Source organism: Notolepis coatsorum, assembly GCF_963971535.1.
Source record: "Notolepis coatsorum genome assembly, chromosome: 15".
Lineage (NCBI taxonomy): Eukaryota > Metazoa > Chordata > Actinopteri > Aulopiformes > Paralepididae > Notolepis > Notolepis coatsorum.
In genome coordinates this window covers 82580745-82608673 of record NC_140179.1, presented here as the reverse complement: position 1 = coordinate 82608673, position 27929 = coordinate 82580745, and the positions used below count along the sequence as shown (strand labels likewise).

Sequence of the window (27929 nt, the reverse complement as noted above, 5' to 3'; positions counted from 1 at the left end):
GTATATTTTCAACTAGTGTTGTGGTTCCACTCATCTTTCAACTGCACAATTCTGATGTATTTTAAACACAGCTCACAGGAATTGAGTGACCTCAGTTCCTTTGGTTCGTTACCTGTGAAATGTCTGGTCTTTGTGAAACCGGTCTTATTTGACATGCCCTGAGTAGGAGTGGAACCCCGGTCTCCCGCGCTGCGGGCGACATCGCAGACCACTAGGGGTGGAACGGTTCACAAAATCGACGGTTCGGTTTGTATCACGGTTTTAGGCTAACGGTTTTCGGTTCGGTTCGATATACGTTGTTTTTTTATTTATTTTTTAACACTTTAACACTTTAACTGCCGAAGGTTAAATTCATGATATACCATCCCTTGCCAGCTCTATTTGTCTATGGAGAAGTTCCCCTTCTTTGCAGGGCTATAACTTTTTAAATTATATTGCTAGATTGCCATTATTAGGGCCCATTCAATGTCCTATATGTATTGTTCAGGGTGTATGAACGTTAAACTTTTTCATTCACATATTCATACTAAAATATGATCTAAAGTATAAGTATGTTTTCATCTCTTTCTGCAGCTTTCTCCAGAACGTGATTTATAGCCCCAAATGCATTATATTGATGATCAAATACAGTTTGGTAGCGATCGGTGCCAGATGAAAAATTTCAAATGGACGTGCTTCTAGAAGTTTCTACGTATCTGATGATGACCGGATGGGCGGGGGATCGTTTATAATTCCGTGGGCAACGTTATACCATTCATCTAATGTGGGTCAAATGTTCATCATAGCAGTTAGTGTCGAACACGGTAATACTACACGCTAAAACTCACCCCAGTCTCCGCGGGCCGTTGGGCGATCAGCGTGGGGTAGACAGTTTTCCATTATGGGATGTCGAAATACCCGGTCCATTTCCAGGTTGTATAATAGTATATAAGTCCAAATAACGTTGTTTATTACATGGCGTTTTCACATTCGCCGAAATGCTTGCTTGTGATTGGTCAATAGCGCTCCGTTACCCCTAGCAGCGGTCAATTATCACACAATAATGACCGCTGTGCGCAGCTGTTCGCAATCAAGCCCACAATAATGACCGCTGTGCGCAGCTGTTCGCAATCAAGCCCACTGACATCAGTGCTGCCGCTGCCGGCGATGACAGGGGGCGGAGCGACGAGCGGAGCCAGAAGCCCAGAACCAGTGTTGCGAGTCGATGTAAAATGAATTAGGTATATTGTTAGTAAGTTAGCCATGTAATAAGCGGGATAATGTATAGCTATACTCGATCATTGTCGCAAAATAATTGACCTTCACTGACGTTTAAAACACCTCGGCGAGGCGCCTCGGTATTTTAAACTCTGTGTCGGTCAATTATTTTGCGACAATGACCTCGTAGCTATACATTATCCCTTACTTATTGAGTTAGGGCGAGCAATCTATTATCAAGTGTTTCAAGATGGAGTCGCGGGAGCTATAGAGAGTGGCCGGAAGTAATATGGGTGATCAGCACTTCATCCACATGACTTCCTGTTTGGCGCTTCTGCCGATCGGCCACCAGATGGCGCTCTTGAACCGCTAGAGGGTTGAGAGGAGGCCAGCACTGTGTCTCAGGGCTGCGGAGGAAAAATATGATTTCGATCACAGATTTTTGAAATATTGATATTAAAGACGAGTTAGGGCGTCCTCGGCAACTTTAGCATGGCTAGGAAAGACGCCTAAACACGTTTTCGGCACTTAAAGTGTTAATTGCCATGGGTTAAATTCATAATTTACCATGCCTTGCCAGCTCTATTTGTCTATGGAGAAGTTCCCCTTCTCCATAGACATACAGAAATTCTATTGCTAAATTGCCATTATTATGGCCCATTCAATGTCCTATATGTATTGTTCAGGGTGTAGCAACGTTAAACGTTTTCATTCACATATTCATACTAAAATATGGTCTAAAGTATAAGTATGTTTTTATCGTTTTCTGCAGCTTTCTTCAGAACGTGATTTATAGCCCTAAATGCATTATATTGATGATCAAATACAGTTTGGTAGGAATCTGTGCGAGATAAAAAATTTCAACTGGATGTGCTTCTAGAAGTTTCTACGTATCATCTGATAATGACCGGATGGGCGGGGGATCGTTTATAATTCCGTGGGCAGAATTAGAATATAACGCGAGTTAAGACGTCATTCCTAGCCATGCTCATTCTGCCGAAGACGCCGTAACTCGTCTTTGATGTCAATATTTCAAAAATCTGTGATCGAAATCATATTTCCCCTCCGGAGCCCTGAGACACACTGCAAAGCTCCACTCAACTCTCTAGCGGTTCAAAAGCGCCATCTGGTGGCCGATCGGCAGCAGTCCATATGTGGTCCGGGCACTCGCTATCGTTAGAGAGACTCTGTCTTAGGCCTGCCGCGATAAGCAATAAATCGATTAATTGCTGCGATAATTAAAATGAATGCAATGATTTTGATGGGCGCGATTAATTGCTATTTGCGCGTTTGTTTTAATGAGGCGGAACCAGTGCCCCTTGTCAGTCACTGTCCGTGTTGGGAGGCGGGCCGCTGACGTTACTAGAGTACAGCACGGGAGCTCCGTGGGGCAACGCCACATATAGCTTAACTACATTTCTCAATAGTGTTGTTCCTTTTAACCAAGTAGCATTATTTGTAGTGTAACGTTAGCTATTTTTAGACCCAAGTAGTTACTCGCTACTGCCCGGAGAAACTGGACTGCTAAATAAAGATGAAAGATAGAGCTTTGATTCTCATTCCATGCTAACAACATTAGCTAAATAGCTAACAAACGAAATACAACGTATAGCATAGCTACAAGTACAACACAGAATAACGTTAATACAATTACATGCATCATTGTTTACAATGAACGGGTGGGGCTAGTCAAAGGACTGGACACAGGGACAAGTTAAACATGAATTAATTTATTATAACACTCCGGTAGTTTCGAGTCGTGCTGCAGTGCTTACGCACCACAGCTATTCTATTATATACTGCTTTGACGCTTCCTCCTCATCGTTGATTGCCTGTAGTAGCTGCATCTAAAGTTAGTTGTTCACCAACAATTTGTTTTATCATTAGCTCAAAAACATAACCGGACGAGACAAGTTGTAGGCTCATAGGTTCTGCTTAGGATAATCACAACAATACTTCCGGTCCGGTCGGTGGGCTTCAAAATAAAAGTCTAAAACACCGGAAAAGACGGAGCGGTGGGCTTCAAAATAAAAGTTTTGGGAAATAAATGTCTCAAAAAAAATTCTCTAACCGGTCGCAATAATATCGCTTATCGCGATATTTTCGGGGGCAATTAATCGCCCAGCAAAATGTGTTATCGTGGCAGGCCTACTCTGTCTTGATACAGTGAACATCGATCGGTGCAAATAACTCGAAAAAACAACATGATTTGGACGTATATACTATTATACAACCTGGAAATGGATCGGGCATTTCTCCATCCCATAATAGAAAAAATTCTGTTCCACGCTCATCTGCCAGCGGCGCGAGGAAGCCACGGTAAGATTCAGCGTTATATTCTAATGTGTTCCATATAAACTGCTATGATGAACATATGACCCACTCTGGATGAATCATCTAACGCTGCCCACGGAATTATAAACAATCCCCCGCCCATCCGGTCATCATCAGATGATATGTAGTAACTTCTAGAACCACGTCCAGTTGAAATTTTTTATCTCGCACAGATTCCTACCAAACTGTATTTGATCATCAATATAATGCATTTAGGGCTATAAATCACGTTCTGAAGAAAGCTGCAGAAAACGATAAAAACATACTTATTTATACTTTAGACCATATTTTAGTATGAATATGTGAATGAAAAAGTTTAACGTTGCTACACCCTGAACAGTACATATAGGACATTGAATGGGCCATAATAATGGCAATTTAGCAATAGAATTAAAAAAGTTATAGGAACTTCTCCATAGACAAATAGAGATGGCGAGGGATGGTAAATTATGAAATTAACCCATGGCGATCAAAGTGTTAATGGAAAGATTAGTTTTCCGCTTGAAATTAAAGTGCAGTATTTGAAATACAATGAAAGGAATATGGCTGGATTTCTTATCAAAAGGAAAAGTGTCAGTTATTTAAAATAAATAAATAAACTAACACACACACACTGTACTGTTTCAAAACAACACTGGTCTGTTCATTCTATTTAAAAAATATGTACATTATCTGTCTACATATATTTAGACTAACATTATTTAAATATTGAGTGCAACTGTGGTGGATTAACGTAATTCGGTGAGTTGGAACTATCTATGGGTTGGGGGACCGCACGGACATTTTAGCTTCACGGACCTTCTCGACTCTAACATTACCGGAGTTGAATCAAGTTGATAACATGCAGTGGAAAAGCGGCAATAGTCCCGGTTGGAGTTAGTAAACACAGTTGTATGTTAGCCCTCTTGGATGTTGAATAAACGCCTATCATTGTCTTTCAACACCCCGCCTCTCAGATTCCATTTTTTCTCCTCTGCTAGCTAGTAGCTAGTAGCTACGGTAACATTTCATTCAGCTGTATTAGGGCTGGCGGGCTACCATAGTTAAAGTGCGTTGTACAAACCGTGCTAAGTGCTAACGTTATGGTATGATGTGTGTAGGCCTATGTAATGTTAATGGCTATGTTTTTAAAGTCGTAATGAAGATTGATTTATAATATATTGCGCTTGCAATTTCCACACTAGCACCTGCTGTTGCTGCCAGCTGAGCAGCCAGCGCGTCGCCTCTCCCGGCTCCGTGCCAAATAAAGATTTTTTTTTTGCTCATCTCGTGGACCGAACAATACACACACGCCCCGAACGGTTCGAATACGTACCGTTCCACCCCTACAGACCACTATACCAAGAGGTGAATTCACTTCTTGGTAATGTGTCTGTATGGCTTTTAACACATTGACGACCACGGCTTGCAGTGTAATATATGGCTGGAGGACAACGCTTTGTCAACAAACCGATGTACTTTCTAACAGCTATATATATACTTTATAGTATTGCTATCTGTCCATTCTCATTGTCACTTGAGTGCATAAACCGTGCTTTAATAATGGCTTAAAGAAAATAAAAATCCACTTGTCATTTTATAGTGCCGTGAATATAAGGTTTATCGCAGTTTTCGCCTAGTCTTTTTTCTGGGGAGCTAGATAATAGGCTAAAGGCTAGTCACGTTATATCAAACGCCATTTCTGCTGTATATATACGAATGAAATAAAACAAACTGCGTAGCATCCGGACTATTACAGAGCATCTATGGATGAAATGGGGGCGGCGGGGGACGCCGATTACTATTATTGATTAGCAATACAGTGTGCGTTCAAGTAGCTATTTTCACTGATCGATCACGTTGCGTTTTAAAACAATGTCCAATCCAGCTGTAATTTGGGGGAATAGTATCCTACCGTCAGCCCATGTGATCGCCGGCAGCATTTCGTCATTAGTCATCAGAATCTGGTAGATCGATATGTCCATTGGTTGATCATAAATCCCATTATTCCAGGCTGAAATCTGCGTTCGGTAACGGGATCAAAGATGGAGAATGTTCGGCTGGGATCGAGGCTCATATGAAACGCCCACAGACAGTAAAAATTTTTTTTTTTCAATCGCCCTCAATAATACTGCAGTGGAGCGATGGCTCCCCTAAGCGGATCTGGCCGGTATTGCATGTTTCGAAAATCAAATATGCGGGTAGGTCCTGCAAGTCGATCGGGGACGTTAATAGCGTTATTAATATGGAATAAAACAATAACAACTTGCCACGAGTTAACTCGTGGCTCTGGTCCACAACGCATGGCACCGAAACACGAGTTAACTCGTGGCTGGTCCCTATTAAGGGGGAGTGAGTTTACTTGCAGTACCGCTACGTGCCACAGTCACTTCACAACACTTGAAGTCCATCGTGACTGTGGATATACTCACGGACCTCCGTTACATTTGGACCTCCGTTACATTTGGTTCCTGTAGAACCTTACCTGTGAAAAACTTGGCACTGGAAGGAACTCCTCCAGTCTGGAGAGGAACTCCCACACGAGGATTTGTAATGTTGTGTCAAAACAGGCACCATACTGGACTGGGAACACATCCTTCATAGAAAAAAAACAAAACATATACTGTATATTATTATTAACAATAATAATGATTACTGTACTTATTATTATTATTATTATTATGATAATATAGTTTGTCTTCTTCTGGGGCAACAGTGGCTCAGGAGGTAGAGCGGCCGTCTGGTAGTCAGAAGATTCCCTGTTCGATTCCCGCTCCTCCCAGGCAGCGTGTCAAAGTGTCCTTGAGCAGGACACTTAACCCTTAACTGGTCCTGATGAGCAGGTTGGCACCTTGCATGGTTGCCTCTGTCATCGGTGTGTGAATGTGTGAGTGAATGGGTGAATGTGAGTAAAAAAAATTTTTAAAGCGCTATATAAATGCACCATTTACCATTTGACCCAGAATATACAATCGTGGATAGTGGGAATACTTTGGAGTAAATCTTACCTCAAAAAAGTGCTTCCTCTCAGACGAGTCAGAAAGCAGTGTTTGGACCAAATCCAGAAACTTCATCTTAGAAACTTCAACATCCTCTCCACCCTAGTAACGACACAGAAGAACATTCATATTTTTTTTTATCCACTTTTTCTCCTCCTTTTTCTATTTTTCTCCCATCCCAATTTAGCCGTGCCAATTCTCCCCTCCCCTGTCTTGATCGTTGCTCGCATGTGCCCCCCACTGCCCGGTTGTAGGGAGGATAGAAGCCCATTACATGTCCCCTCCGATACATGTGGAGGCAGCCAGTCACATCTTTTCACCTGCCAGCGAGGACTCTCATTGGCGAGGAGTAACGTGTAGGAGGCTCACACTGCCCCCGCCATTTTCCTGACTTTGCTGTGCAGGCGCCCCAACCGACCTGTAGGAGTCGCTGTTCACAACGACCAGACTACCACCCATCGACTTCCCTCCCGCTAACTCTGCCAATTGAGTCAGTATGGCGGCCGGCCCAAGCCGGAGGCAACGCTGACAGCCGGATTCGATACCGGTGTCTCTTGCGTTGGTGACGAGCGCAATGTCCGCTGCGCATCCCAGCCGCCTAGAAGAACATTCATATTGAAACCTCCACCTCTTCCTCTCCACCCTGATGACACAGAAAAACATTACTATCATGCACTTTGCCACTAAATAATCTTCCCTGTCTATATTACTACCTACTATGCTAATTATGTCTTCACTACTATGCACTCAAGACTGTAGCACCAAAGTTTCAACACTATTTGATAAACATCGTTACTCAGCTGAAAGAGTTGTACCCTTCCTGCTGACCTGACCTGTGTACATAACTTGTAAGTCTGGAGTAAAGCATCAGCTAAATGACAAAATGTAAATGTAAATGAAAAAAACAACAGAAGATTCTCTTGTTTCCAAAATAGAAAAAAGTGGGGAAAAGTTAAATATGTACGATATTTCATATCTACATTTTGCTACATTTAGTACAATTTATACAGGCTGTCCAACAGATATAGAATGTATGAATGAATGGCAGCAAGACAGACAGACGCTGTAATCTACAGATGTTAAACTACCTCTTCTTGCATGCAGTTTGTTGTCCACTGACGGAGAGTGTTTATGTTGTCCTGGATGGCCTGAGGGTCAAATGTCTCCACTCTCTGCAACAACTCCAGGGTGAGCTGAGGAACACAAACCATTAGATGAACCATTCGCTTTTGGCTAGTTATTATCCTTCACTGAACACTTATCACAATGTGTGTGTGGGTGTGGGTGTGTGTGTGTTGGGGAGTAGATTTAGTTAAACTACGATCCAACTACTGCAAGTATTGCAACATGGCAGCAGCTAGTAAGGGAGTAAACATCCCTATAATATCATGGAACTACACGTATATAACCAATATACACCCCTAGTCTAAAACCAGGTGGGTCTAAAGTTCAGACGTTTAGACGCCAAACGTCCCCTCTGTTGTCTTACCCGTGCTCTCAGTCCCAGGATGAGCTGAGCTCTCTGCCTGAAACTCAGAAGCTCTGGAACCATCTCTGTCACCAAACTGATGAACTCTGCCAGTTTTCCATACTGGTCTACACAGCGCTGCCAGGCCACCTGCCACATATATGCAGACTTCAGGCGTACTGGTGCAACCAGGAGACGCATGGACGACAGCAGGAGATTAAGGTCTGCAAATAAACAGAGACTGCAGTCAAAATCAATCCAAAGACTAATTAAACTGGAATAGTAGACTGTGGTTCAAGAATGAGATTTGTAGCTAAGTGATCTCATGTCCAGACCGGACGACTTTAATCTAACAGAGATGACTAGGAGGGCTCAGGGGTGGAATCAACTGCACTTGAACACACATATAGTAGACGTTGTGGCTGTCCTGGGCTCCAGTTTCACCATAGAAGAAATTAATCAAGCTATACAATCATTCCCAAGTGGAAAGACCTCCTGTGAAACACCATGACATCAAATAGGCATCTTGGTTCATGTATAGTCTGTGTAACTGAGGGGTACAATTCCCTGACTGTATTGATAAGTATGGTATCATTAAACCACTACCGCTTTATGTACTTTAATTACTGGCCATACAGTACACGATATATGAATATGATGAACACTTCCCACAATGAAATCGGTTCCACACAAAGGTATAATCAAGTATTTAATGGAGCAAAAGGTACATAATATACTTTACATTATTCTTTGAATGCACTTGTAAGGCAAAGGAATGTGCGTAGGCAAATCAACAATGAATGTCCATTCTCTGGTTACGCAGGAGGTAATTATACAACCTGAATCTTAGGGAATTATATCTATGGTACACTAGTAATATAGCGGGAGATACTGGAAGGGTCCCCCTGGTTGTAAGCCAGCAGGGGTAGAAGATCTGTCGGTAGTAGAGAGTCTGGTCAACGATGACTAAGGAGACTCCAGGTACAGGAGCCGGTGCAATAGCCTCTTGATCCACAGACGAATACAGCTGTTCTCCGTAGACTGTAGCTCCACAGTGAAGAAAGCTAGTCGGCCTCAGGCTCTCTGAGGCGCCGACTCGACTTGACTCCTCGCGGGGTAAATCCAACACGTGCAGGCGTCGGCGATTATCCGCTCCATAAATCACAGGACCAAAGCAAATATATTCCAGCCGCAAAGGGCTATGTAGTCGTCGGGTAGATTAATCCAGTGTACATGTCCATACGGTTCTCGTCTAGGTCTCCTCGGGTGAAAGCGCCATGTGGTCAGCCCAGCCTGGATAAGAACTCTAGCTAATACGAGGAAGCGTTGGAGATGCTGGTCACTGTAGAACTTTAACCGCACGATACACTATACACAAATAGACTATTATTGACTTAATAGAAATATGTCGCACTCGACGGTATAGCGCCAAACTCTGACAATTCAGTTATTAATTTGCACGCGGTCTCAATGCTCTATTCTGGGGCCAAACAGGCCATACTTCACCGCACGTTGTATCGTGGGTGAGGCTTCAACTTATTGGGTAACATACTAAGGGGCTAAGGGGCTTCTGTATTCACCTGCGCCGTATTTATACGCACGGTGAACAAACTAGTGCCAATCTCATTTCTGTCGCGTATCCCTGGGCAAGGCCGGGCATGTCCAGACACGTCTTGACGGTGACTTTGAACCTGACTCCGGAGGCCGGTCCCTGGCGCCGGTGGACCGCTGTCCAATAGGATAATGAAATATTATGGTCTGGGCTAAAGGGATATTCCGTGTATATGTACAAGGAATATACAAGGGATATCAAACGATATACAAATACTATGCAATATATATCAATAAATAAATATATATATTCGGTTTAATCTGATCCTTTGTAACAGCCGCCCCCTAATTAGTCCCACCTAATTAGCTAAGCAGAGACAGATTAACCGCACTGTCCACTACTCAATGTCTGTTGTGAGGGGTCGGTCAGTTCACAAAGTCATGGGGTCATGGTCGTCATCGATAGTATCGGGGAGCCTTGGCAGTTCTATTAGCCTCGCCACGGGTCGGGTGTAGATCCGCCCTTGGACGAGCACTTCGGCTGCTCGGACCTTTCCGTCGGCACCGGTGATCACTTTGCTTACGCGGCCAGCCGGCCACATAGCTCGGGGTAGTGACTGGTCGATAATCATGACGACTGTTCCTTCTGTCAAATTGTCTCTCTCTTTCACCCATTTCTGGCAGGTCTGTAGAGACGGTAGATAGTGGAGTAGGAAGCTGTTCCAAAACTTGTCAGCCAATACTTGACTGTACCTCCACATTCTTCGGCCGTTCGCTTCTTCAGGCCTGTACATTGTCTGTGGTAGCGCGGGATCCAGCCGCCCCATCAAGAGTGTGTTGGGGGTGACTGGGTCGACATCTGCTACATCACTTGAGACGTAACCGAGGGGCTTTGAGTTCAATACTCCCTCGATCTCCGTGAGGACTGTCATTAGGACTTCTTCCGCCACGGTCTGGGCCCCAAGCACGGCGTACAGGGCTGTCTTTATTGAACATACTTCTCGTTCCCAAGTTCCACCGAAGTGAGGTGCGTTCGGGGGATTAAACTGGAAGTCAATCTGGTATGGAGCGAGGTGGGTCTTAAGTTCTGGGCCCATAGCTTGGAAGCTCTCTCTCCGCTCTCTTTCTCCGCCTTTGAAGTTTGTCCCGTGATCAGACAATAATATAGACGGTTTGCCTTTCCGCGATGTGAATCTTCGGAAGGCCATAAGGAATGAGTCTGTGCTCATGGTTGGAAGGAGTTCTATATGCATCGCTCGGGTGGTCATGCATTTGAATACAATACCCCACCGCTTCTCGGTTCCTCCTCCTTTCCTTACACACAGCGGGCCGAAACAGTCCATACCGGTGGAGTGAAAAGGCTTGTCGCCGAGTCGGAGGCGACAGGGAGGTAGGTCAGCCATCCGGGGTATACTGGGCTGCGCTCGCCACTTACGACAGTCTAGACAGGTTCGCTGGAAGCGCCGCACTGCTTCTCTCCCTTGCAGTATCCAATAACGACGTCTGATCTCCGCGAAGACTCTCTCTGCCCCGGCGTGATGCACATCCTCGTCGTATTTCTTTATGATCAGCTCTGTGACCTTGTGTCGGCTGTTTAAGACTATCGGGTACTTGACGTCATCCGGTAAGTCTGGAGCTCTCCGCAGACGACCACCCACTCTGATGAGACCATGGGCGTCGCTCTCGGGGGCTAGGTGGAGCAGTCTGCTGTCTGATGGGACGGGCTTTGCTCCCTGTAGACAGTCTAGCTCATCGGGGAACGAGTCTCTCTGGGCTCGTTGTAGTAGAAGAAGTTCTGCTTCTTCGTAGTCAGCTGCAGTAATGTCAGTAGTGAGCTGAACCTCTGGGTGGTGCCACAGGAATGTCTTTAGCTGCGCACTCTCTAGGGTGAGGCAATCGTCTATGTCGGGGTCTGTGGAGACGAGTGTGTTCAATCCACAGAACATAGATTTCTTGTTTTCTGCCTCCTCTTTACTCGCTTCCCGTGGGGTGGGTGTAGGCCACTCTTCTTCCGGGAGCTTGAGGAACTCTGGCCCGTCACTGTATAGGTTGTGACGGGTGAGGTCATCCAGAGACATTCCCCGGGTGATGACGTCGGCTGGGTTGTGTTTTGTGTCCACATACCTCCAGCTTGCTACTTCTGTTAAATCTTGAATCTCTGTGACTCTGACTCCCACGAAGACCTTGTATCTGCACGAATCAGACCGGATCCATGTGAGTACTGTCGTGGAGTCTGACCACAAGATTGTTCTTTGCACCGGAATGGTGAGTTCACGTTGGATTAACGTGGCGAGTTGCGCTCCTGCTAGGGCTGCGCAGAGCTCTAGACGCGGGATAGATTGTTGCTTTCGTGGGGCTATTCTTGAGCGGGCCAGGATGAAAGCAGTATGTATTTCTCCTCCCTCCTCTCGGGCACGCAAGTAGGCCACCAAACCGTAGGCTACTTCGGAGGCGTCGCTGAAGACGTGCAGGTCCATCTGGCACGTCTCCGGCCTCACTGTGGGTGGGAAGTAGCTGCGGCGTATGTTGACACCTGGGAGTGAGCTGAGTTCCGTCTCCCACTCTCTCCATGTGGATGCAAGGTGTTCGGGTATGGGGTCGTCCCAGCCCTGGTCCTTGTCCCATAACGCTCTTACAATCATCTTTGCCCTGGTGGTGTAAGGTAGAATACATCCCAACGGGTCATATTGTCTGGCGAGTGTTCTGTATACACTCCGTCTGGTGGTCGGTAGTGCAGTCGACCTTCCCTGCTCCTTGGTCAGGGGTGTGTGTTTATAATGGAGCGAGTCTGTTTTGAAGCGCCAGACTAGTCCTAATGTCATTTCTTGGGCTTCTCCTGGGATGGTCGCCATCCAGGTCTCGCTGCTTGCTGCCTTGTCCTCGGGGGAGAGGCTGCGCAATACTTGCGGGTCGCTGCTGGCCCACTGCCTGAGATCAAAGCCGCCTTTGATCAGGGAGGCGCGGAGCTTGAGTAGAAGGGCCTCTGCTTCTTCTGGCGTCGAGACGCTTTGCAGACAGTTGTCCACGTAGAAACTATTTCCTACACTTTGTCGGACCTCTTCATCAGCTGCTGGGTCCTCTGCGACGTGTTTTTGCAGTGCAAACGTAGCACAGCATGGGCTGCATGTGGTTCCGAAAGGGAGGACTTCCCATTGATAGATGGCTGGTTGCTCATCCCCGATCCTCTCTCTCCATAGGAACCGCAGCAGGGGCTTGTCCTCTGGGGGGAGGCTGCGCAATACTGGGGGGTCGCTGCTGGCCCGCTGCCGGAGATCAAAGCCGTGTTTTATCAGGGAGGCGCGGAGCAGCGCACGACGTCGCCAGTCAATTTTCTTTATGTGTCCCGCTGTGATTCGCTTGTTAATCTCAGCGCGGTACACAGTCTCTTGAGCGGGGTCTCTGGCTAGGCGCCGCTCTGTGTTCAATAGATACCGCTCCGTCGCTTCTTTTGGGGCGTGGAAGGTATGCATACCCTCTCGCCTCAGGAGTGGAGTTGCGTATCTCATCACTCCGTTGACTTTGACTCTCTTTGTCCCTTGCTCGAGGAGGGCTATAGCGTAAATGTCCTCCTTGGAACGAATGTCTTTCTTTTCGTTCTTAAAGGGCATTGTCTCTAGTGTCCATAGCCTCTCGACATGCTGTAGGAGGGTGGTGTCTTCTTCTGTCACTCTGGAGTGGAGGCAGCTAGTGGCTGCTGTTCGGTTAAGAGACTTAGCGAGGGGGCCTTGTAATGTCCATCCTAGGCGGGTCTCGACTGCTGCAGGACAGCCTCTGGGCCCTGTGTGGACCCGGTCTATCGGGACTATGAGGTCTGCATGGTCGGAGCCTATCAGCAGGGTCGGGGTGGCACCGTCTATGAGCGGGATAGGTAGTTGACGCAGGTGCACATATTTATCCATCAGCTTGGCGATGGGGTAGGTGTACTGCGACAGGCCTATTTCTTGGCTGGTGAAAGCATTAGTAATCCTATACCGTCTCTCTGGCTGCCCGCTTGCTGCGATAGTGAAGGAGACATTCTCGCCCTTTATCGTCTTTAGATCTCTTCTTATTGTCCGAATCGTCATCTGGTTTTCGCTCCCCCGCAGCCCCAGCTGGGCCGCAGCGGACGCGAGGAGAAGGGTCTTCTCTGACCCGTCGTCAAGGACGGCGTAAGTGTCCATGACCTTGTCTTGGTAACTCAGTGTTACGCGGACCACCTTTAAGAGCACTCGGGCGCCCCCGCTGCTGGCGGGGTCAATGTACATAACACTTGCCTTTGTGCTGCTTGAGGGTGCAGGCTTTCTTCTGTTACTGTCGTGTAGGACATCTAGGTGGGCTCCGTCACACCGACTACACCTCTTCTTTAAGCGGCAATCGGCTGCCATGTGACTGCGCGCACATCGGTAACAGCGTCGGTTGGACTTTATCCATTGACTCACCTCGTCGGCGGTCATCTTCTTGAACGTGTCACATTGTGACAACCAGTGTTCCTTTTCGCAGTACGGGCACACCATCTTCCACTTCTCTTTCATCGAGGGGGTACTGTGGTTCTTGCTGCTCGGTACTGATTCCGATTGGTGCATGACGGTCACCAATCTTCGGCCATCGTTTACTCTCCTAGGTCCCTCTCTGGAGCTTGGGGTGCTCCGCATGAACGTATCCAACCGTAGGCTGTTGACTTCTCTCGCCAGGAAGTCGGCTAGGTCTAGGAGGGATGGCTCGGGACCGTTAGGATCACAGTGGTCTCTTTGCCGCCTGAAGCGCTCTTGTCGGGCGGGCGGAAGCTTCTCTAAAATCCTCTCGACATTAGAGTTCGCGTACAGTTCGTGCATACCCTTTTCTCTTTGCGCCCCCAGCATCCCTACCAGGGATTGTACCTTGATAGACAGGTCATCTAGTGAGCGATTGTCTGTGGCTGGGGGTAGGCGGTCAATATGCCTTATCTCTTGTATTACGTAGTCCCATATGCGTCCATATCTTTGGTCGAGTGCTGCTAGAGCCGCTGTGTATGGGGTAGTAGAGGTGGCATAGGCCAGCGCTATATTGTGCGCTCGGGGCACCTTGAGGTGCTTCAGTAGGATAGCATACTTGTACGGTTCATCAGCTACATCGGACATCATTGTCTCTAAGCACATTCGTAGCTCCGTGTACTGTGCTCTGTTCTCGTGGGTGAAGTCCGGAAACGTCGGTGTGCCAATGTATGATGCCATGGATGGCTGGCACATCGGTGAGCGTTGGAAGAGAGGCCTCCTAGGCGAGTCTCCTCTTACGCCTCTTGGTGGGCTGGTACCTGCTGGGTACCATGGCCCGCGTATCCAGGTGCTATTCCTCGGGGCTGGTCGTGCGTCAAGCTCACCCGTGAATTGAGTCGGGGGTCTGTAGCGCAGAGCCGCGGGGGTAGAGCCTGGGCTGTACTGGACCTCCTGGTCCTGTGGAGTACTGTGCTGCTGTCGGGCTTGACTCTCCTCCTCTCCCTCTTCTTCTTCCTCTGGCAGGTCCTCTAGATCCTGTAGTCGTCTATTTAGCCTCTCCGCGGTGTAGACCGTTTCTTCCTTGTAGCTGGTCCTCGCGTGGACCGGTCGGGGAAGGAGTTCGGAGGGGGGTATAGGCTCTCTCTGGTGGTCGGGCTCAGGGTCGCTTGATCGGGTAGGGGAGGGTGCCCTTGACCCTTGTCTTGACGAGGCCCTGGAACCCCGTGCGGAGGGAGGGGGTGTTGCCCTGGCGATCAGCTGCTCCATTATCTGCGCTTGTAATCGGTCGCGCTCGGCTTCGCGCTTGGTGAGAGCGAGGTCGCGCTCCGCTTCTCTTTGGGCACCGGCAGCGGCGCGCTGGGCTTCGGCGGCGGCGCGCTCTGCTTCGGCCCGGTCTCTTACCATATTCTCTTCCGTCTGAAGGCGTCTAATCTCTAGACGTATACGATCTTCGTCGCTCCGTTGCTGCGCTTGAAGGCGTTCTCTTTCCATGGAAGAATGTTCGCGCTCACTAAGCGTCTGTGCTTGGAGTCGATCGCGCTCTGTTGAGGCTGCTAGGCTGGCGAGGAATGCCTGTGCCAGCATCTTGTCCGCCTCGCTGGGGGAAGACGCTGGTTGAGGTGATCCGCTCCTGGCAGTACTCGTTGGAGATCTGTTCTCCTGTGGCGAGTCCTGGAGATCCATCTCCGGGGTGCTCTCCTCTTCTTGTAGCGGGTAGAGTTCCATCCCTGGAGAGCTGTCTTTATCCTGGAGCTCTCCGGGGACTACTTCTTCGGTCTTGGCGGGGGGTAAAGTCGTGTCAGGTCCCTCCTGGTCCCTACCGTGAGCTTGGTCAGTTACGTTAGAACCCACTAGGGCCTCTATTGGCGGGGTAGCCTGGGCGATAGGGTCGGACATAATTTTACTATCTACTTTTTCCGCGTTTACCGTCTGTAGAAGGCTAGGTAGTATATTGGCAACGTAATCCTCTAAGTACTGAGGTGTCTGCCGTCTACGCTGCGGGCGATCTACTTTAGGAGAACCGTTTTGTGGAGTGTTCATCATAGGCCATGTCAATATTAATACCACTATATTAATATTACACTAGTTACCCTCCGGCTCGAAGGACCAATTGTAACTGAGGGGTACAATTCCCTGACTGTATTGATAAGTATGGTATCATTAAACCACTACCGCTTTATGTACTTTAATTACTGGCCATACAGTACACGATATATGAATATGATGAACACTTCCCACAATGAAATCGGTTCCACACAAAGGTATAATCAAGTATTTAATGGAGCAAAAGGTACATAATATACTTTACATTATTCTTTGAATGCACTTGGTTGTAAGGCAAAGGAATGTGCGTAGGCAAATCAACAATGAATGTCCATTCTCTGGTTACGCAGGAGGTAATTATACAACCTGAATCTTAGGGAATTATATCTATGGTACACTAGTAATATAGCGGGAGATACTGGAAGGGTCCCCCTGGTTGTAAGCCAGCAGGGGTAGAAGATCTGTCGGTAGTAGAGAGTCTGGTCAACGATGACTAAGGAGACTCCAGGTACAGGAGCCGGTGCAATAGCCTCTTGATCCACAGACGAATACAGCTGTTCTCCGTAGACTGTAGCTCCACAGTGAAGAAAGCTAGTCGGCCTCAGGCTCTCTGAGGCGCCGACTCGACTTGACTCCTTGCGGGGTAAATCCAACACGTGCAGGCGTCGGCGATTATCCGCTCCATAAATCACAGGACCAAAGCAAATATATTCCAGCCGCAAAGGGCTATGTAGTCGTCGGGTAGATTAATCCAGTGTACATGTCCATACGGTTCTCGTCTAGGTCTCCTCGGGTGAAAGCGCCATGTGGTCAGCCCAGCCTGGATAAGAACTCTAGCTAATACGAGGAAGCGTTGGAGATGCTGGTCACTGTAGAACTTTAACCGCACGATACACTATACACAAATAGACTATTATTGACTTAATAGAAATATGTCGCACTCGACGGTATAGCGCCAAACTCTGACAATTCAGTTATTAATTCGCACGCGGTCTCAATGCTCTATTCTGGGGCCAAACAGGCCATACTTCACCGCACGTTGTATCGTGGGTGAGGCTTCAACTTATTGGGTAACATACTAAGGGGCTAAGGGGCTTCTGTATTCACCTGCGCCGTATTTATACGCACGGTGAACAAACTAGTGCCAATCTCATTTCTGTCGCGTATCCCTGGGCAAGGCCGGGCATGTCCAGACACGTCTTGACGGTGACTTTGAACCTGACTCCGGAGGCCGGTCCCTGGCGCCGGTGGACCGCTGTCCAATAGGATAATGAAATATTATGGTCTGGGCTAAAGGGATATTCCGTGTATATGTACAAGGAATATACAAGGGATATCAAACGATATACAAATACTATGCAATATATATCAATAAATAAATATATATATTCGGTTTAATCTGATCCTTTGTAACAGTCTGACTGAATGTTGCATGATTTAGTTTTCTTTTGTTATTTGAATTACATCGTGTCTTTTCCTTTATTTTTCTTTTGACACATGTCCATAGAGTACAGACACTTATGTTGTGCTCTTTTATGTAATTCTAATTATTCTAATTACTAGTTTTCCAGTACTTTAATTGACTGAATTGTTGAGAATAACTAGTTTCAAAATGATGAGGGATTCTTATTATTAATATTATTACAGTTAGCTATTATTATTATTGTTGTTGTTGTTGTTGTTGTTGTTGCTATAAGCCATTTCTTATGCTGATGTTGGCTAATATTTGGAGAAGTAAATTTTTTTTTTTTTATAAAGTGATTTTGTCCTGGATAACCATGGCAGTGACTGAAGCTTGGAAGTATTCTGGTCAGTCCTACATGTCTGTTTGGGTCTTCCCTGGCTTGTACGACTGTTCTGCCCCTTGGGTGACTGCTCTGGAAGGACGGCTACACAAAGATTAAATATCCGCCAATAAACTGGCCGATGATAAATGTCATTATTCAACCAAATTAGTCGCCTTGAGTTCATTTAGTTGAGAACAGGGGAGGGGGGTCTGTTATATTTGAAATAAAGAGGTTAGATACTTACAGTCTACATATCCTAATAGACCTGTCTCGAAGGAGGGGAGAGGGAGGGGAAAATATGGGGGGAAAAACTCTGTTAATTGAAAACTGTTGTAAAACTAACAAATGCAAATAAAAATATATTGGAATAATTTTTTTAGTTGAGAACAGTTTAATTTGTTTTGCCTGTATCCCATCACCCATGTTACATTTCTGCCCTTTGCATTTACATTTACATACTGTCTGTAATAGTAATATAGCTGACAATTTTATCCAACGTGACTAACAAATTGTGTACAACAACAAGTACACAACTTTGGCATTCTACATCAAGAGGTTTAGACCGCCTGCTGTACAGTATATTAGCTATTATTCTCCAACAATACCCTTGGCCTGTGCATTTAGGGCTCCATGATGTAAAACCGTTTGGTGGCATCTGCTATATTAACATGTAATTAATGCCTCCATTGAGCCAGACTGGCAGTGGCAAGTGATTGATTTTTGACATTTGTGACATACAAGATATGTAAATAATATACAGTATAGTAAATATACATACTAGGGGGAGGGAAATGTACATTAAGAGGGGGTGGGATGGTGCCTGATGATGACGTCACAAGTTTGTGTAGCTCTCTAATTTTGAATGGCTTTGAGAGAGAAGCCTGTGTTTACAAATGTGTATAATAGGTCATTGTAAATAACAAACATTATCATAGTGTCCGCCTAGGCCATGGTAACATGTATGCGTATTTGAGTGGTGTTCCCCACAACCCAGGCAGGCACACGCCGCGCGTCACAGACCCCCTCTCTACTGTACAGACAGCGTTTGTATTTGTTGTTGTTATTACTCACCGTTCCTCATCGTGACAGAAAACACATTACAGTCAAAAGCAACACGCCAAGCTGCCGTCAGGCATCCAGCTTTTTAGCTCAACTGAAACTCTGCTCTGGATCCTCTAATGTTGTTAAATGTCCCTGTTATTAACTAACAGCAACTTGATCAAATCTAGCAACAATAACTGTAACAATGGCCCGTATCATTTCCCCATGTTGCGTAGCACAATCACTTCCGGATCGTCTTTACAAAATAAAAGTCGCTGTATGCATAAAGTAATACATGATGTGCATACACTGCTATTAGAACAATAATTATAACTGATACCTGACACAAATATCAAGAATGAAATCAATGTCTAGATGAGTTCCCACGTGAAGAACAAGATTAAATAAGCAGCTTTCTCTTGCTATCTTCCTTCTTGGCGCCAAACAATGGTGTCCTTTGAGTTTGATTGATTGATTGATTGAAAAGTTTATTAACAGATTGCAGAATGGGTACAGTACAGTACAGCTCAATACATACAATTGTTAAGGGGATGCAGACCAGAGAAAGACTTTCGTCTTGTTTACATCAGGGTCCCCCATTTTCAATTCATCATAACATATATGACATACATGACATACAGATAGACAGTAGGCTACTGCTACATCTATACATTTATGACATATCAGATTTGCAAATACAGTACTGTTTGTGATACAAAAGTGTCCAGAAAAAGAGTGTATATACATTTGACGTAGAAACTGTACATTGGAGGAGGTTGGGTGGGTGGGTGGGGGCTGTACATTGGAGGTGGGGAGGGGGGGGGGGTTGGGCAGGGGGGACACACATTGTACACTGTACATTGGAATACTGACAAAGCCATACTTGGTCATTTACTGTACAACTAGGTTAGGACATTTGTAGGGGCCAGTTTCGAATTGCAGTCTCCCGTAGGTGTTTTTTGAGTGTTTTTGAAAGTGGGTAGTGATTCACATTCCTTTACAGCTTTGGGTAGGGCGTTCCACATTGATGTGGCATAATTGCGAAACGTGTTTAGTCCCTTGTTTGAGCCGAATCTGGGTTTAACATGATTTGTGGAGCTCCCTCTGGTGTTGTGATCGTGGTATTCACTGACCTTTGGGAAGTATTTTGACATGTACATGGGTACCTTGGTCGCGTAGTGTATCTTGTAGACCAGGCCCATTGCAAGTTGCTGTACTCTGTCGTCTACTCTAAGCCATCCTAGGTTGTCAAAGTGGGCAGGGGTGAGGTGGGTTCTAGGAGTCAGGTCAGGCAGTAGTCTGACTAGCTTGTTTTGAGATGTTTGTAATTTGTTTTTTAGTGCCTTTGAGGTGCTTTGGTACCATGAGGTGCAAGCATAGTCGTAGTACCCTTGAATGAGTGCTCCTGCTAGAGTCTTCAGGGTATTCTTGTTTACCAGAGAGGAGATCCGGTACAAGAATCGAGTTCGTTGGTTGACTTTTTTTATTACATTGGATGCCATTTTGTCACAGGAAAGATTAGCCTCTAGGATGGAACCCAGGTAGGTAATTTCATCTTTCCTTGTGACAATATTGTCACCCACTGTAACCGAGAAGCCGTCGGTCTTGCTGAGTTTGTTATTTGAACCGAAGAGAATGGACTCCGTTTTGCCCATGTGTAATGATAGTTTGTTGTCGGCGAGCCATATGCAGAGTTTGCCTAGTTCCGAGCTGAGGGCTTTTCAACCTGTAACTTGTTCTTGTCAGAGACCAGCAGGGACAAGTTGCAGTCACAAGCTGACGACATGTAATTTGCATAAATTAGGAATAGTAGCGGTCCTAGTATGCTTCCTTGTGGAACACCACAGCTCACTAAAAGCAATTGGTTTTGATAGTCTATCAGTGAGCTGGATGCAATCCTACCTTGAGGGGAGGGAACAGATGGTGGAGGTAAACGGTACCCTATCCCCCCCCCTCACAGTGAGCTGTGGTGTTCCACAAGGAAGCATACTAGGACCGCTACTGTTCCTAATTTATGCAAATGACATGTCGTCAGCTTGTGACTGCAACTTGTTCCTGTTTGCGGACGACTCAGCCCTGCTGGTCTCTGACAAGAACAAGTTACAGGTTGAAAAAACCCTCAGCTCGGAACTAGGCAGAATCTGCATATGGCTCGCTGATAACAAACTATCATTACACATGGGCAAAACAGAGTCCATTCTCTTCGGTTCAAATAACAAACTCAGCAAGACCGACGGCTTCTCAGTTACAGTGGGTGACAATATTGTCACAAGGAAAGATGAAATTACCTACCTGGGTTCCATCCTAGAGGCTAATCTCTCCTGTGACAAAATGGCATCCAATGTAATAAAAAAAGTCAACCAACGAACTCGATTCTTGTACCGGATCTCCTCTCTGGTAAACAAGAATACCCTGAAGACTCTGGCAGGAGCACTCATTCAGGGGTACTACGACTATGCTTGCACCTCATGGTACCAAAGCACCTCAAAGGCGCTAAAAACAAAATTACAAACATCTCAAAACAAACTGGTCAGACTACTGCTTGACCTTACTCCTAGAACCCACCTCACCCCTGCCCACTTTGACAACCTAGGATGGCTTAGAGTAGACGACAGAGTACAGCAACTTGCAATGGGCCTGGTCTACAAGATACACTACATGACCAAGGTACCCATGTACATGTCAAAATACTTCCCAAAGGTCAGTGAATACCACGATCACAACACCAGAGGGAGCTCCACAAATCATGTTAAACCCATATTCGGCTCAAATAAGGGACTAAACACGTTTCGCAATTATGCCACATCAATGTGGAACGCCCTACCCAAAGCTGTAAAGGAATGTGGATCACTACCCACTTTCAAAACCTCTCTCAAGGGACACCTACGGGAGACTGCAATTCAACACTGGCCCCTGTAAATATCCTAACCCAACCCCCTCCAATGTACAGTCATTTACCTAGTATGGTTTTGTCAATAGTCCAATGTACAATTTTGTTTGTTTGTACAGTGTCTCCCCCCCCCCCCCCTCAATGTACAGTTTTGCTTGTATATACAGTGTGCCCCCCCCCCCCCCCCCAACCACCTCCAATGTAGATTACCCAGTATGGTTGTCAATATCCCAGTGTACCCAACCCCCCCCACCCAACCTCCTCCAATGTACAGTTTCTACGTCAAATGTATATACTCCCTTTTCCTGACTCCTTCTGTATCACAAACAGTACTGTATTTGCAAATCTGGTATGTCATAAATGTATAGATGTAGCAGTACTGACTATCTGTATGTCATGTATGTCATATATGTCCTGATGAATTGAAAATGGGGGACCCTGATGTAAACAAGACGAAAGTCTTTCTCTGGTCTGCATCCCCTTAACAATTGTGTGTATTGAGCTGTACTGTATTGTACCCATTCTGCAATCTGTTAATAAAGTTTTCAATCAATCAATCAATCAATCACTGTGAGGCGGGGGATAGGGTACCGTTTACCTCCACCATCTGTTCTCTCCCCTCCAGGTAGGATTGTATCCAGCTCACTGATAGACTATCAAAACCAATTGCTTTTAGCTTGTCAATCAGAATGGTGTGATTGACAGTGTCGAAGGCCTTTTGTCGGTCCAGCATGACCATGCCGCAGTATTTGCCCGCGTCCACCTCTTGTTTGATGTGGTCGTTCAAATAGATGTAGCACCCTGAATATTCGACTATTATTCAGAAGTGCTGACTTGCCTTTTATCTCCCCTTTGTGCACAAAGACATACCAGTTTCCCTTGATATTCTCCTGAACAATGACGCGAGTTTCTCCTTCTCTCACCGGCTGGAATATGGATTATAAACACTAAACTGAATCATATTCAATTCACCCAGTTCTTCCTGTGGGGCTAGTTGGCGGTGCCAGCAGGGGGCGGCGGTGGCAGGCGGAGCGCACGAGAGAGGCATGGAGGAGAAGCAAGTCAACTGAAACGGAAGTGGAGAGAACCAGCCTCTTCGACGTTGGACGTGAATCTGAATGGTCGTGTCGTTGGAAGAGCCCCGTAGTGGAACACGCGGGTGAACGTATTGAACTTGAGTATATTCCGGGTTATAGTAGAAATATAAGCGTAGTAGCGTGTTGAATATCCCCACGGAATAACCCTAGTGATACAGCGAGTTATCCTAGAAGAAAGCGGTATATCCAAGTGGCTTATGTTAACGTTATCCCCTCCAGCGAGGTGCCCGGCCAGCGTGGCTTGAAGAGAACTGGTGGTTAGAGGCACCGTGCGTTGTTGCATGTTTCGGCTAGCAGGAGGGCTGTCTAGGACCCACAGAGTAGCTTCAGTTAAGGTAGCCCCCAGATTATTAAAGCGCGTCAACCCAGCACCGGCAGCCAGCAGCCTGTCAGCGCCGGCAGTCAACATCTTCTCAGCACCGGCAGTCGGCAGCCTAGCACGGGAGTTCGTCCCGTCCAGCAGAGGTCACCATCACCCAGCACGCGCCTCCAGCCCGCTACTGCCCCCCTGCCTAACACAGCTTGCTAGCTCCTGGGACGAGAGCGTTCGACGCCATCTTACCACCCGGACTAGTGGTGGTGCGGCGAGGCCGCCATCTTGGTTGAGTACACTGGCACTTCGGTGACCAAGATCCTATCGCACAGTACACAGTGTGTCGCGGCCTACGGGCGAAGCTAATGGTTGCTAATTACCGTTCATAGGGGTACCCCATAAACATTACATGCCGGCATTAGTATAGGACTTTTGTTTGGTAAAGTGGGCCCACCTTTTTCATTTTCTTTGAGTGTGATAACGTGTATGTTCTTTAATATTACTTTCCCATCTACTTAACCATTTCCCTCTTGGAGGTAACCGTAATGTTACTATAAAAGTAAAGCCTTAGAGAGGTATTATCACTACTATATAAGTAAAGCCTGAGAGAGGTATTATCACTGGTACTAACCCAGTTAGTTGCTCTGCCTACTGGACAAATGGCGGAGCAAGGCACGTAGACCCGATAAATGTACCCGCTGAGGTCCCCTTCACGACCACCAGAAAGATGGGGAGGGTCCTGGCCCTCACACTCGCCCTAATGAAGAGCGGAGGGATAGAACACAGACTATGCGGAAAAAAGGTGCAGTACCCAAAAAAACGCACAAAGTGAGTAGACAGCGTGAAAAAACCCACGTCTACCTCACCACGCATCCCGCCCGTTACCTAGCAACGGGATGAAGGGGAGGTTCCAGCCCCATGGACCGCACGAGAAACAGGGCTCTCTGTCGGGTCCATGAGCTAGAACCTGACCAAAGGGACCTGGGGGATTCCATAGTGCTCCATCAGGTGCCACAGACTGTTCCTATCTAGACTGTCAAAGGCCTGTTCGAAATCTGTTCCATTCCAGGGACTGTTCGATGATGATCCTCAGTGTGGCGATCTGGTCTATGCATGACCTTTCTTTCCGGAATCCTGCTTGATGGTAATGTAAGATTGACCAGAGCTTCTGATCATATAATCTATTTTGCTGCGTTGTGTTTCTATCGCTCTAAGTCATATTACCAACACTGTGTAGTACGGCGGAGAAAAGGAATCAAATGAGAGGTTTCTATTTCCCAGATCTCGTTTATTTTCAAAGTACAAGAATGATCTGGTTCAATCAATGAAAAATGCAATGATATTAATGTAACAAAGCACTATGCCGCCAGTCATTAATATCAGTCTAATAAAAAGTAGTTTAAGAATAACAATCTTCAAGGTCGCACCAGTTGTGGAGTCTCGTTGTCAGGGCGACAACAGTTTCCTTGTTACTTGTGGCAAAAACGTCTTCAGGCAGTCCTCTCTCCGTCCGGCTGGTGCATCCCAGGTTCACGAGCTGCTGCTTTTTGTCTCATTCGATGCAGCCGGTTTTTAAAGGCTAAATCCCGCCCCTGAGCGAACGTCGACCTGATTCGTCAGGGGGCGGGTCTCTAAATTCTGATTGGCTAAAGCTCATAGCGGCCATTTTGAATTGGGGTCGGCGGCCATCTTAGAAGTTACACAACGCCCTATATGGAATAATTTTTAACCTAGAGGCAGTACCTCTCTATTTTTAAGGACAAAGTACTGTTCTGGAGTTTTAGCGTTTAAAGTATACAGTATTTGATTTTACTAACTGAAGAATAAAAGATTAGCTATTAATTGACTAAGACAGTTAGTTCAAGTCCTTTCCTGATTTCTATAGCCTTCCAGGTATCAAATTAGCCCTATTTTCTAGTTTTAACAAGAACAAAGGAATCTATCTTTCTATTTTTCAAGTAAAAGGTTATTTTACTATTCTCTTATGTTTAGTTTATTTCCACCGTTCAGTCTTTACTCCCATTAGGTTATTTGATCTAACATATACTTTAAAGGGTCTAAAATCAGCCTACGTTGTTTTCAACTGACCAGAATTAAAACATCTCTACTTTATTGTTATTTTCCTGTATAGTTCAAATGTCTAATACCATTATAACTACGTTTTAAACCAGAACTAATTTCCTGTCTTTAGCCAGACCAAGAGGAGCCATTTTACAAACGTTTTGCTCTGTGTTTTCAGCCACCAGTAGCTCTTTGAAGCAATGGAGCAGATGGTCTCCTTGGAATGTGTTATCTGCAGTTGGGGGAAGTTACCACTCTAATGTTAGGAGTCTGTGACAGCCCTATTGTTCAACTAACCAAAGGGCCCGAGAATTTCTATAGCTTTGACTGTTAAAAGAGAGCGGGGGAGAGGAGTCAATCAATAGTCTACTGTTTTTACTGTGTACCTTACAAGCCCTTTTCAGGTCCTGCTTAAAGTAAACAAAGCCATCTATTGAAATGTTAACTTTTAGTAGGCTAGATTGGACCCAAGCTCCTATAGGTTTAAATACAGTATCTGGTCTTTTGTGTCTTGCAGACCCGAGTCCTGTTGTATTTACATAGTGTGTGCCCTCTGGTAACCTCTATCGTTCCCAGAGAAACACCTTTTAGATTTTAGTTCATTCAACTAACTGACTATACCTCATTACCAATAGAATTCCGACCTGTAGCTGAAAATGCTTTTGGGGAATTACATGTTGATTCAGAAATATACCACAATGGTGCATGTGGTATAAATATACCACAGGAGCATGTCAACGGCAGTCTTCATCCTATCTAGAATTATCCGGTTGAAGACTTTGCTGGCGGTTGAAAGTAGCATGATCCCCCGGTAGTTATTGCATAGTGCAAGGTCCCCTTTCTTTGGTATCTTCACTATGTAGCCTTCTTTCCAATCTTTGGGTATTTTTTCTTCTTGCCAAATTTTCCTCATGAGGGGATGGAGTGCTTTGATGTGATGTCGGTCTTGAATTCTTCACTCGGAATGGTGTCTGGTCCTGCTGCTTTCCCATCTCTCAATTGTGATATTGCTTTCCTAGTTTCTTCTTTTGTTGGGGGGGTCATTTTCAGTGGGAGTGTGTCTGTTGCTGCTTGTATATCTGCTGGGATGCTCGCTGGTGCTCTGTTGAGCAGCTCTGTGAAATGTTCTACCCATCTCCTTGTTTGTTCTTCCTTTGTGGATAGTGTGTTTCCTGCCTTGTCTTTTATGGGCTTCTCTGATCTCATCCTTCTCCCTGAGAGCTTCCTGGTGATGTTGTATACCTCTCTCATGTTTCTCTGTCCCGCTGCTTCTTCTGCTTGTGTAGCAAGCTCTTCATAGTAGCATCTCTTGTCCGCCCTGCCCTTTTTCTTTATTTCTTTATGTATCCTGTTGTATTCCTTTGTGTGCTTCTCCTTGGCTGCTCTCGTCCAGGCATTGTTGAGGTGGTCCTTTGCCTTTTTCCTCTCCTCCATGCTGTCCAATGTTCTTTGGGTGATCCACATTTTGTTTTCTTTCTTTCTTGTTCCCAGACTTTCCTCGCAGGTTGTTTGCCACACGTTTTTGATCTTCTCCCAGCTTTCGTCGATTTCTTCTTCCCCACTGCCTATTTCAGCCAGGGCCTGGAACTTGTTCCTCAGTGTGATCTGGAAGTGCTTCTGGTGTAGTTTTTCTTCCAGTTTCTTGGTGTCATACTTTGTTATTCTGTTTCCTGGGGTCCCCCTTTTCAGCTTCAGTTGTACCTTTGCTATGACTAAGTGGTGGTCTGATCCCACATCTGCACCTCTCTTTGTTCGCACATCGAGCAGAGATCGTCTGAACTGCTGCCTGATGCATATGTGATCGATTTGGTTGCATGTTTTCTGATCAGGGGACACCCATGTGGTCTTGTGAGTTTCTTTATGTGGGAAAAAGGTTCCGCCAATTACCAGGCTGTTGTCTGCACAGAAGTCACATCTGCCCATTTTCGTTTCTGCAGCCCACTCCTTGCTGTCCCATGACTGGTACGTATCCGTTGTTTTCTTTTCCCACTTTGGCGTTCATGTCGCCCATAAGTAAAACCACCTCCCTTTCCGTTGCTTTGAGTATTGTGTTCTGTAGTTTTCCATAGAACTCCTTCTTTGACTCTTCTGTGGCATCGTTGGTTGGTGCGTATGCCACAATGATCCTGAGTGTGATTCTTGGATGAGACGTTCTGAACTTTGCTGTGATGAGTCTAGAGGAGACTGGTTCCCATCCAATGAGAGCCTTCTCCGCCTGTGTTGAGAGCATGATGCCTACCCCCTGCATGTGGGGCGCCTTCTTCTTCATGTCCAGAGTACAGTATCTGTTTTCCGGATGCTACTCTGCTCTCTCCTGAACCTATCCATCTTGTTTCATTTAAACCTAGTATGTGTAAGCCGTAACTTTGCATCTCCTTTGCGATGTTGTCAGCTTTCCCTGCTTCGTACATGGTGCGCACATTCCATGTTCCTATCGTTGTAGGTTTCCTGGTTGGGAGGACATTCGATCTCCTAGCTTCCCAGATGCTTTGGCTAGCAGACATAATATTTTCCATTTCGGATCCACCACCGGGAGACCTTGCGCTCAAGTTATCTGTCAGTGTTTTCGTAATCAAAAGGTAACCTCTAAGCGGGGGATTGGCCTACCCAGAGGTGCTTTTTTGTCAGGGTAGTGCTCCCTTAGCCCTTTGCCCTCTCAGGCCCACCGGGCAGTGGTTGAACCATTCTTCGTCTGTTCCCTCACCTGAGACCAGTTTG

At 46.1% G+C, this 27929-nt stretch overlaps 1 protein-coding gene across 1 annotated transcript in view; it reads right to left on the bottom strand.

Moving 5' to 3' along the window:
* Positions 1 to 27480, bottom strand: part of LOC311242114 (uncharacterized protein) — a gene marked incomplete at both ends in the record, with an annotated part of 42485 nt that extends 15005 nt beyond the window's left edge. The window contains 6 exons of the mRNA XM_084331070.1: positions 5996 to 6106; positions 6519 to 6611; positions 7598 to 7702; positions 7999 to 8201; positions 26705 to 27032; positions 27178 to 27480. Of these exons, the coding sequence (XP_084187196.1) occupies positions 5996 to 6106; positions 6519 to 6611; positions 7598 to 7702; positions 7999 to 8201; positions 26705 to 27032; positions 27178 to 27480 (1143 nt within the window). The remainder of the gene's footprint in view (positions 1 to 5995; positions 6107 to 6518; positions 6612 to 7597; positions 7703 to 7998; positions 8202 to 26704; positions 27033 to 27177) is intronic.
* Between the last annotated feature and the right edge of the window lie 449 nt (positions 27481 to 27929).